At 40.8% G+C, this 12,043-nt stretch overlaps 1 protein-coding gene across 5 annotated transcripts in view; it reads left to right on the forward strand.

The window, feature by feature from the left end:
- LOC118423326 (tyrosine-protein phosphatase Lar-like) overlaps nt 1–11,411 on the forward strand; it is a 28,184-nt gene extending 16,773 nt beyond the window's left edge. Inside the window, exons 1-7 of one of the 5 annotated variants that reach the window (XM_035831448.1) lie at nt 5,699–6,401; nt 7,909–8,000; nt 8,376–8,580; nt 10,039–10,271; nt 10,455–10,521; nt 10,744–10,840; nt 11,201–11,411. In XM_035831448.1, the coding sequence (XP_035687341.1) occupies nt 6,326–6,401; nt 7,909–8,000; nt 8,376–8,580; nt 10,039–10,271; nt 10,455–10,521; nt 10,744–10,840; nt 11,201–11,243 (813 nt within the window). In that variant the 5' untranslated portion in view covers nt 5,699–6,325 and the 3' untranslated portion in view covers nt 11,244–11,411. Of the gene's footprint in view, nt 1–5,698; nt 6,402–7,908; nt 8,001–8,375; nt 8,581–10,038; nt 10,272–10,454; nt 10,522–10,689; nt 10,841–11,200 lie in introns of those variants that run through there. The other 4 variants (XM_035831446.1, XM_035831447.1, XM_035831449.1 and 1 more) reach the window with 4 other exon arrangements.
- The last annotated feature ends 632 nt before the right edge of the window (nt 11,412–12,043 follow it).

The raw sequence follows: 12,043 nt of genomic DNA on the forward strand, positions 1-12,043 counted from the left end.
AAACGCGTGTCCTCAACATGGTCTAGATTGTCTCATAATCCAACAAATGCGACCAAGGCTCAAGTTCAAGTCAATGTAACAATGGAATTTTATATTGGGCTGGCGTGGACTATGAAAAACTTCTTGTGGGAACGTAACTTATTTCGGCCGTTGTAGTGGTATCATGTCACAAAACAGAATGTAAAAAAAAGTTAACCATGAACATTGTATGCAGGTGAATCTCTTATCAAATAAGCAAGGACTGAGGTGTACATGACACCAAAAGCCATTCTTTCTGTCAACTATAACAAATCATAAAGTTGAAACTTTACAAATTGGACGAGAAACTGTATAGACTCGCGCAGTAAAAGAAAAAAAAACTGTACAATGTAATGTTCTAGAACACGCTGCTATTTGTAAACTCAGCTAATTGTTACATATCTTTCATTTATCTTCGTTTCTTTTACTGTTTATGGTTTTTTTTTTTAATTTAGGAAAGAAAGTTTACAAGAATATCCTACTGACAAAGGACAAACTGCGTGTCTATAGATGTCAGTAGCTGTTCTATTTACAATGCATACTTTATCATTGTCTTACGGCATAGGTATAACGACGTCATCGATCCAGAATGTTCGAAACAATATATATTGGTTGTCATAACGATGGAACAACAAGAAAAGAACATCGTTCGAAGGCGACCGCACAACAGTAAACAGAACGATCCGTGCAATGATCAGTAGCAAGTTTAATGTCGACGAAACAGGGAAAAAATCTACTACAACGTTTAATGTGGAGAAGAAGATGAGTATTCCGGTCGTTAAAAGCAGGTATGTTATGTGTGGAGAAGAAGAGGAGTATTCCGATCTGCAAAAGCAGCTGTGTTATGTGTGGAGAAGAGGAGTATTCCGATCTTCAATAGCAGGTGTGTTATGTGTGGAGAAGAAGAGGAGTATTCCGATCTTCAATAGCAAGTGTGTTATGTGTGGAGAAGAAGGGGAGTATTTCGATCTTCAATAGCAGCTGTGATATGTGTGGAGAAGAAGAGGGGTGTTCAAATCTTCCGAATAGCAGGTGAGTTATGTGTGGAGATGAAGAGGGGTATTCCGATGAGTAATAGCAGCTGTGTTATGTGTGGAGAAGAAGAGGAGTATTCCGATCTTCAATAGCAGGTGTGTTATGTGTGGAGAAGAAGAGGAGTATTCCGATCTTGAATAGCAAGTGTGTTATGTGTGGAGAAGAAGGGGAGTATTTCGATCTTAAAGCAGCTGTGATATGTGTGGAGAAGAAGAGGGGTGTTCAAATCTTCCGAATAGCAGGTGAGTTATGTGTGGAGATGAAGAGGGGTATTCCGATGAGTAATAGCAGCTGTGTTATGTGTGGAGAAGAAGAGGAGTATTCCCATCTACAATAGCAGGTGTGTTACGTGTGGGGATGAAGAGGAGTATTCCGATCGTCAATTGCAGCTGTGTTATGTGTTGAGAAGAAGAGGAGTATTCCGATCTTTAATGGCAGCTGTGCTACATGTGGGGAAGAAGAGGAGTATTCCGATATTCAATGGCAGCTGTGTTATGTGTGGGGAAAAAGAGGAGTATTCTGATCTTCAATAGCAGCTGTGTTATGTGTTGAGAAGAAGAGGGGTATTCCGATCTTCAATAGCAGCAACGTTATGTGTGGAGAAGAAGAGGAGTATTTCGATCTTCAATAGCAGCTGTGTTATGTGTGGAGAAGAGGAGTATTCCGATCTTCAATAGCAGCTGTGTTATGTGTGGAGAAGAAGAGAAGTATTCCGATCTTCAATAGCAGCTGTGTGATATGTGGAAAAGAAGAGGAGTATTCCGATCTTCAATAGCAGCTGTGTTATGTGTGGAGAAGAAGAGGAGTATTCCGATCTTCAATAGCAGCGGTGTTATGTGTGGAGAAGAAGAGGAGTATTCCGATCTTCAATAGCAGCTGTGTTATGTTTGGGGAAGAAGAGGAGTATTCCGATCTTCAATAGCAGCTGTGTTATGTGTGGAGAAGAAGAGGAGTATTCCGATCTTCAATAGCAGCTGTGTTATGTGTGGAGAAGAATTCAAGAAGATGAGTATTCCGATCTTCAAAAGCAGCTGTGTTATATGTGGAGAAGAAGAGCAGTAGCAGCTGTGTTATATGTGGAGAAGAAGAGGAGTATTCCGATCTTTAATAGCAGCTGTGTTATATGTATGGAGAAGAAGAGGAGTATTCCGATCTTCAATAGCAGCTGTGTTATGTGTGGAGAAGAAGAGGAGTATTCCGATCTTCAATAGCAGCTGTGTTATGTTTGGGGAAGAAGAGGAGTATTCCGATCTTCAATAGCAGCTGTGTTATCTGTGGAGAAGAAGAGGAGTATTCCGACCTTCAATAGCAGCTGTGTTAGGTGTGGAGAAGAAGAGGAGTATTCCGATCTTCAATAGCAGCTGTGCTATGTGTGGAAATGAAGAGGAGTATTCCGATCTTCAATAGCAGCTGTGTTATGTGTGGAGAAGAAGAGGAGTATTCCGATCTTCAATAGCAGCTGTGTTATGTGTGGAGAAGAAGAGGGGTATTCCGATCTTCAATAGCAGCAACGTTATGTGTGGAGAAGAAGAGGAGTATTTCGATCTTCAATAGCAGCTGTGTTATGTGTGGAGAAGAGGAGTATTCCGATCTTCAATAGCAGCTGTGTTATGTGTGGAGAAGAAGAGAAGTATTCCGATCTTCAATAGCAGCTGTGTGATATGTGGAAAAGAAGAGGAGTATTCCGATCTTCAATAGCAGCTGTGTTATGTGTGGAGAAGAAGAGGAGTATTCCGATCTTCAATAGCAGCGGTGTTATGTGTGGAGAAGAAGAGGAGTATTCCGATCTTCAATAGCAGCTGTGTTACGTGTGGGGAAGAAGAGGAGTATTCCGATTTTCAATAGCAGCTGTGTTATGTGTGGAGAAGAAGAGGAGTATTCCGATCTTCAATTATAGCAGCTGTGTTATGTGTGGAAAAGAAGAGGAGTATTCCGATCTTCGATAGCAGGTGAGTTATGTACAGACAGGAAGAGGAGTATTCCGATCTTGATAGCAGCTGTGTTAACGTGTTATGTGTGGAAAAGAAGAGTATTCCGATCTTCAAAAGCAGGTGAGATATGCATGTACGGAGAAGAAAACCAGGTGACATATGCATATGTACGGAGAAGAAAAGGACTATTCCGATCTTTAATAGCAGCTGTGTAATATGTGGAGAAGAAGAGGAGTATTTCGATCTTCAATAGCAGCTGTGTTATATGTGGAGAAGAAGAGGAGTATTCCGATCTTCAATAGCAGCTGTGTAATATGTGGAGAAGAAGAGGAGTATTCCGATCTTCAATTGCAGCTGTGTTATATGTGGAGAAGAAGAGGAGTATTCCGATCTTCAATAGCAGCTGTGTTATATGTGGAGAAGAAGAGGAGTATTCCGATCTTCAAAAGCAGCTGTGATATATGTGGAGACGAAGAGGAGGATTCCGATCTTCAATAGCAGCTGTGTTATATGTGGGAAAGAAGAGGAGTATTCCGATCTTCAATAGCAGCTGTGTTATGTTTGGGGAAGAAGAGGAGTATTCCGATCTTCAATAGCAGCTGTGTTATGTTTGGGGAAGAAGAGGAGTATTCCGATCTTCAATAGCAGCTGTGTTATCTGTGGAGAAGAAGAGGAGTATTCCGACCTTCAATAGCAGCTGTGTTAGGTGTGGAGAAGAAGAGGAGTATTCCGATCTTCAATAGCAGCTGTGCTATGTGTGGAAAAGAAGAGGAGTATTCCGATCTTCAATAGCAGCTGTGTTATATGTGGAGAAGAAGAGGAGTATTCCGATCTTCAAAAGCAGCTGTGATATATGTGGAGAAGAAGAGGAGTATTCCGATCTTCAATAGCAGCTGTGTTATATGTGGGAAAGAAGAGGAGTATTCCGATCTTCAATAGCAGCTGTGTTATGTTTGGGGAAGAAGAGGAGTATTCCGATCTTCAATAGCAGCTGTGTTATGTTTGGGGAAGAAGAGGAGTATTCCGATCTTCAATAGCAGCTGTGTTATCTGTGGAGAAGAAGAGGAGTATTCCGACCTTCAATAGCAGCTGTGTTAGGTGTGGAGAAGAAGAGGAGTATTCCGATCTTCAATAGCAGCTGTGCTATGTGTGGAAAAGAAGAGGAGTATTCCGATCTTCAATAGCAGCTGTGTTATGTGTGGAAAAGAAGAGGAGTATTCCGATCTTTAATAGCAGCTGTGTTATGTGTGGAGAAGAAGAGGAGTATTCCGATCTTCAATAGCAGCTGTGTTATGTTTGGGGAAGAAGAGGAGTATTCCGATCTTCAATAGCAGCTGTGTTATGTGTGGAGAAGAAGAGGAGTATTCCGATCTTCAATAGCAGCTGTGTTATGTGTGGAGGAGAATTCATGAAGAGGAGTATTCCGATCTTCAATAGCGGGGGGAGAAGATGGGGTGATGAAGTGGAGTAGCAGCTGTGTTATATGTGGAGAAGAAGAGGAGTATCCGATCTTCAATAGCAGCTGTGTTATATGTATGGCGAAGAAGAGGAGTATTCCGATCTTCAATAGCAGCTGTGTTATGTGTGGAGAAGAAGAGGAGTATTCCGATCTTCAATAGCAGCTGTGTTATGTTTGGGGAAGAAGAGGAGTATTGCGATCTTCAATAGCAGCTGTGTTACGTGTGGAGAAGAAGAGGAGTATTCCGATCTTCAATAGCAGCTGTGTTAGGTGTGGAGAAGAAGAGGAGTATTCCGACCTTCAATAGCAGCTGTGCTATGTGTGGAAAAGAAGAGGAGTATTCCGATCTTCAATAGCAGCTGTGTTATGTGTGGAAAAGAAGAGGAGTATTCCGATCTTCAATAGCAGCTGTGTTATGTGTGGAGAAGGAGTATTCCGATCTTTAATAGCAGCTGTGTTATGTTTGGGGAAGAAGAGGAGTATTCCGATCTTCAAAAGCAGCTGTGTTATATGTGGAGAAGAAGAGGAGTATTCCGATCTTCAATAGCAGCTGTGTTATGTTTGGGGAAGAAGAGGAGTATTCCGATCTTCAATAGCAGCTGTGTTATGTGTGGAGAAGAAGAGGAGTATTCCGATCTTCAATAGCAGCTGTGTTATGTGTGGAGAAGAAGAGGAGCATTCCGATCTTCAATTATAGCAGCTATGTTATGTGTGGAGAAGAAGAGGAGTATTCCGATCTTCAATAACAGCTGTGTTATGTGTGGAGAAGAAGAGAAGTATTCCGATCTTCAATAGCAGCTTTGTTATGTTTGGGGAAGAAGAGGAGTATTCCGATCTTCAATAGCAGCCGTGTTATGTGTGGAAAAGAGGAGGAGTATTACGATCTTCAATAGCAGCTGTGTTACGTGTGGAGAAGAAGAGGAGTATTCCGATCTTCAATAGCAGCTGTGCTATGTGTGGAAAAGAAGAGGAGTATTCCGATCTTCAATTATAGCAGCTATGTTATGTGTAGAGAAGAAGAGGAGTATTCCGATCTTCAATAGCAGCTGTGTTATGTGTGGAGAAGAAGAGGAGTACTCGTATTCCGATCTTCAATAGCAGCGGTGTTATGTATGGAGAAGAAGAGGAACATTCTGATCTTCAATAGCAGCTGTTACAGATAAGATGAGTATTGAATGTTTGTGTTTTCTTTTTTTTAAGCTTTGGTGATTTTTTATGGATAACATTTTTTTTACTCTAGTCTGAATTTTTGCATATTTAGATGGTCGTTTGTTTCTTTTAACTAATAGAATGATGTTTCTATCGTCATATAAATGTTTTAGAGTAGCTGCAAACTGAGCTTTTGATAGGAAACATACTTTTAAAGACATAGATGGCATTCAGATACAACAAAAATGTAGACATTTTTCTAGTATTCTATAATCTATTTCTTTTTCATTTGTTTAACCTTGCCGACTTGACTACTCAGAACGTATAACGATGGCTTATGATTATTTTGGCCAAACCTTTTTTTATTCGCACGCTTGCATCAGATTTGGGCTTCCGAGAGGATGCCATCCATACAATTAATTAAGCATGGACTTACCTTTTGTTTCACTGTAGAACCCTCCACAAAGCTACGGAGGCCGATAGAAGATAGCGTTACCTTAGTATTTCATTTATGCATCCGTCATTGATTGAGTGGGGAAAATTTAAGCCCTCGTATTGGATTACGTTGAGTAGTCTCTTGTTATTCAACGTGGAATATTGATACCCCACTCCCAAAAACCACCCCCTCCCCTGAATGGTTTCGGCTAACAGTCATTATTCTCCCGAGACCAAGGTTAGGTAGTGTACTAACAGTTAACGTTGTTGCTAGAGCACGAATAATAAGTCTTGAACCATGGGGCCGATTTTTACAGCATTGTTAGGGAAGATTGTCATCATTTTAGGTTTCCTAGCCACAAGCACAGAGTCTGGTAAGTACTCATTCATGTATTACAACTAGTTGTGACAGCATAGTATGCTGTTTAATTATTGGTACATGTTGTTTTCAAACGTACTTCAAATGTTTCTGTCAAAGTTTCTGTCAAAGCTTCCGGATAACTTTGCATGTAAGAAATATTACACTTGTACTAGCACTGTTTTTTCCTTGATGCCATTGGGTTGGTTTCTTTATTCAAATCTCCATTATTATAGTAGTAGCTGCTATGATTATTGTAGAAATAATCTCTTGTATACTTATGTCATTTTGGCCTAAGGCTTGTTTGCGAACTTGACAATAATATTTAGGCTAGGATTTTGTGATTTTTCATTATTCGGCGACTGTACATTGTGAATTAAAACGCAAACGGTTTTTCACAGTTTTCACAATGGCACCCCATTTCTTGGACGCGCATCATTGGTTCAAACAGGACTTCACGGCGCATTTAGACAATCTCGAACCGTACTGTGTTACGGAGTACGGTGTCAGGTTCGGTACCGCTTCGTTTTGTTTGTTAGACCTTGTCACCAAGTCTGGAACTCGAGTGACCCTTTTGGGGACAAGCCTTTTTTTGTATTTAGTATTTAGTCGTTTTGTTTGTTTTGGTAACAGAAAATGCTCCTTTGTATTGTATTTGCTTCTGGCTTTCGCGGGCTTTTTTTCGTCAGTCTCCAACATGACGTCACACTCGGGCTGGACCTGCAGTCGGAGATTACCGAATGTAGTGTCGTGTATTTTCGGCCTGCGTCGTAGAGATGCGCAGTATACCCTCAAACGAAATGCCCAAGGTCGTGCTATGACATGATACGGTCAAGGACAAAAATAATTTGCTGGGACCGTTTTCTTTTTATTACGAGAGGTTGAATATGGGTTGTTTGTTCCATTGCTTTGAAATACCAATTTTAAAAACAACATACAGGAAAGTTGATTTGGAAAACAAACAATAAAAAACATTTTCCATTTATCCATGTACACTGACAAAATACAAGAACAATCTAGACTTGCAAAGGATTAGGTTCTTGCCACAGAGTTTAACACGACACCACGTCCTTGTCCCCGGTTCTCCGGTAAGCTAAGTCAACCTTGTCTGGTTTTTGTTGACTTTTTCAGCGGAGCGTTCACAACAATACAGCACTTCAGCCCTACTCCACTCACGTTAACACGCACTCTGTCACAATGACGTAACGTTAACTAAAGCAAGTAACGTCAAGGACATGTAAAGAACAGAACGAGCGGCGCATTAATGATTCTTTTGTAAAAGAAAATAAAGAAAACAACAAGATATTCGTGTCTTTGTCGATGTAATTTCTGTTTATAAAATTTGTTCATATGCGCGGTTATTTTCTAAGGTGTCCTTTTCGGTATTTTTGTAGGTGTCCATTTTGCAGCAGACAATGCGAAAACATTATGCGGTGTAGTGGTTCACGTAAAATCATTACTTTGTGTAATATCTTGACGTTTATTGTCCTCGAACTAAAACTTCACTGTTCCTTCCCATGTAGTAGTTTCCATCCCGAGTAGAGTTCATGTTGAGCCGGTGTCGTCTGAAGCCGTCAGAGTAGACTGGACAATGGCGGAATCATTGACACAGGAGGTACGGGCGACCACACAGCACCTATACATAGCATAGCAAACTAGTGTCATCCTTCTGTTATTGTTGAGAATGTTGTTTGATGTTAGCCTGGGTACCATCCGGAAAGCAGTTCGCTTCGGCGTTCATTACATACTATGTATAGTCGCTTCTAGCTCTGACATTCGTTATACACTATATACAGTCGCTTCACTGTGTTTCCACTGTGGCATTATGTCTTCAATGTTCTAAATACTCAGCTTTATGCCCGAACCAGCTATCGAAGAATAAAAATACAATGATTATGGTTTACTTACTTTAGGCAATTAATTGTGATTGACTTTTGATAGTTTAAAATAATCTTATGTTATAGATGTGGTCGTTTTTTTTTTTCCACAGGAAATAAAATCATACGTCATCTACTACAAGTCGTCGAGTCTAGCCTCAGAAGAGACGAGCGTTGTGATTGGTTCCCGGCGGGAACAGTGGTACACAATCACCGGACTGGAGCCGTTCACAGATTACACTTTTTGTGTGGCTGTCGTCACAGATGTGATGGAGTTCAACAGAAGCGCCCCCGTGCGGACAAGAACAAGGGAAGCAGGTGGTTTTACTATCTCGTAAAACAAGTACAGTCAAACCTGTCTATAGCGGCCACTCAAGGGACTGGTCAAAATTGGCCACTATAGAGAGGTGGCCACTATAGAGAATATGCTAATTAATTGACCACAAGCAATAAGTTACACATGGTTTTAGTACCCACTGATCTTTATTCACATAATACAGTACTGTACATGTACTGCAATGATTTTACACTATATGTATTAAGAAAACAAAAGCTATAAAAAGTTTTAAATGTTCTACAGTTGATATTGTCTGAAGAGACCGGTATCGTCATATTTCTTTGATCTTTCGTCTTGTATCCTTTGATACTTCGCCGTCCGTGTGTTCCCTCCCGCGTTCACACGTCAGGTTCGCCCATTATGCTAATGTGGTACTCACAAGAAAAGTCTCGTCATTTTAGACTTATCTCTTAATAAATGTAAGAATAAAATCCACCATAGTCTGAAGTTCATATCATTTTGTCTTTGTAACAATTCATTTAGAAAGTTTTTGTGATAAAAATTAACCTAAGCGATAGTGTATTAGAACGTAACTTTAACGCAATTTACCTCTGTAATATTGGTGTCGTCTATTGACCTTATATGACCTCGCTTGTCGGCGGGTATGGGTAGCGCCAGTTTACGAAGTTTTGTTTTGAAAATAAATCAAAGAGGTTTTAAATCCGGCGTAGGGTGACGATACGGCAGCTGTATATGGCCGACCGCGTGCCGAAACATAGATCAGCGGTCCGCGTGGCCGTAATCGGCAGTGTTTTTGTACCTGCGGGACCGGAAATCGTGTGGCCGTGGCCGCGTTGGACAGGTGGCCGCTAAGCCTATTTCTTAATCATTACGAATCCAAGGGACCGACAAAAAGTGGCCACTATGGGCAGGTGGCCGTTATGCAAAGGTGGCCGCTAATACAGGTTTGACTGTACAGTATTTTGGAGTAAATAAAAGTAGTGCGGTCGAAATCTGGAAGCCTCTGTAAACACTGTAACGTGAAAGACAACATTTTGCTATATGGTAGTATAATGAGTCGATTTTTAGATCATGATCTTTGCCCATACCATGTATCAATGCGCGTGAACTTTACAGCTGACTGCCTGCCAGACGACTGCAGTTCCACATGGCCCCGCTTGAACCCATTTAAAACAGGGCGTAAAAGAATTTCAAAACGATAACTTTTCGGGTTTTCAGTTATTTTGGTAGGTTATACCCTCGACCTGAACGCCATAGTTTGTCTTGCTTGAAAACTGCACCCTACCATGATTTCAGCGTCGATATCAGTCACCTTGTAGTTCTTAGCTATAGAAATACCCCTAGGCCGAAAACCGTGTTCTGCTACCATAAGCCATCTCAGTGTTCTGAATGCGCATGTGAATTGTCGTCTAGGTCAAAGGTGAAAATCCCAGTGATCACATTTCAAAGTGTCCATGCTAAATGCAATTTTTTCTTAGATCCACTGGCTCCGAGAAACGTTATCATATGGACGATGTCTTCGCGACAATTACGCATGACGTGGGAGGAGCCCACACGATGGAACGGCCCAGTGGGTGGTTACGTCATCAGTTTGAAGCAAGTCGTCATCACAGGAGGGATGACGTCATTGGCAACAGTCAGGGTATCGAACCACACCCTCAACAGTCACGTGTTTGGAAACCTCCAACCAGACACAAGATACGAAATTTATGTAAGTGAATAGTGTATAAGGTTGAAATTGCAAAAATTTTAATGACACTTTTTTCTGGCACACTTCCAATAGCCAAAAATAATCACAAATGGTGAATTTCTACATTGAATCTTACTGACGAACGAAACCAACATTTCTGGGTGCTACGTCGAGATTTTATTCGTGTCAATACTGTATTTTCAGATACGGTCTCACAACGGAGTTCACTACAGCAGTCCTGTTCGGGTCAGGGCTTCTACATTGAAGACTGGTGAATGTGGAACAAAATTATGATATCATCTTTTGTCTGATGCTATTGCGGTCATTTTTAGCGTTATTATTATGGCTTCTAGATCTGTTTTACAAAAGAGATGCATTTTAGCAAATGATATATAGTATGGTATGGCCTGATTTTTACGTGTTCTATCATCCATTTCAGAAAACGCAGATATAAGGAGACTATATGATCCAACGAAATACTCTCTATCATCAGAACACTACGATTTTGGAGCAGACAAAGTTGCCGTATTGGTTCTTCTGCCAGTCGCAGCCTTGTTCACCTTTGGCATAGTTTCCCTTGCATATTTCAGGTAAGGTGGGGGTGGGGGTATTAAAGCTAGTTAAACGTCATAAGTTGAGGCTATAAAGTATATGTTTATAGTATACTAGGTAGCAGTGTACTTGAGTGAACAAATGTGAGAGGGGGAGAGAGAAAGAGAGAGAGAGACATGAGAGATTTAGGGAGATTAGAACAAAGGTAAGAAGAATGTAATTAAGAAGAAATAAAGTTGCTGTTACGGCGAGGAAGATTGCAACTGTATGTATGTGCTATGCATGATATAAGCAAAAATCCGTTAAGATTTAGAAACATTTTTCTTGCCTGTCATGGTCTATATCTCATTTTTTACGTTTGCTGATTCTCTGACGTCACGTATTGCTTTCTCTCACAGGAACAAACAACAACAAGAGGACACACCGGAAGTGGCGTGCTGACAAGACAAGACAAGACAAGACAATTGCAATATACGACGTTCGTTTTGATGTGGCTTATAACTAGAAATCGTTGGCTTCGCTCTGAGTACCCAGGCCTAGTACTTTTTTGAACGATTTGTACAAATTATGAAAACATTTTTATTTGCTACATGCATATACAAATTATTCGGACACGTGTTCCAGAAGCCATCTGTGTGGCATATACAGTCGAGCAGTGCACACACTATCCCCTTGGGATGAATTTGACCTTGATACCGTTGACTACCCTGGTCACGAGCTCCATGACTGGGGCCACGGGATGATCCGGGGAACGAGCTCAACCTACGAAGGTATAGAGAAGAAACATTTGTTGGTTTTCCTTTCATGAAAGTGGAACACAAATATTGTAAGCCCTCATAATTCTATACCTATCATTAACAGAGCAAAGGGAGGGGGGTACAGACAGACATTGTCACGTTTAGAACAACATAATTTTGCCACAATGCTACCATGCGGCCAGAAGTGGCAGGGTCATCCATGCCGTAAAGGACTAGCATAACGCAACGTTATTCGGGTAGATGTTTGATAAAGTATAAGATCACGTAAAATGTTTTTAATTTCTAATAGTGAACTCCAAGGAAAAACAAATCTGCAGGGGGTCTTGAAAGTGTTGATTTTGGAAAAAAAGATAACAGATAGTTAATTTAGTTAAACGTACAGTTTGTTAATGCTGTAGATGCTAATATACCTGTGTAGTATCCTGGCTATGACCTTTTCACCATTCAGTGCAACGTTTGGCAGATACAGTTCCAGTAAAAAGT

The sequence above is a fragment of the Branchiostoma floridae genome, chromosome 9, assembly GCF_000003815.2.
Source record: "Branchiostoma floridae strain S238N-H82 chromosome 9, Bfl_VNyyK, whole genome shotgun sequence".
NCBI lineage: Eukaryota > Metazoa > Chordata > Leptocardii > Amphioxiformes > Branchiostomatidae > Branchiostoma > Branchiostoma floridae.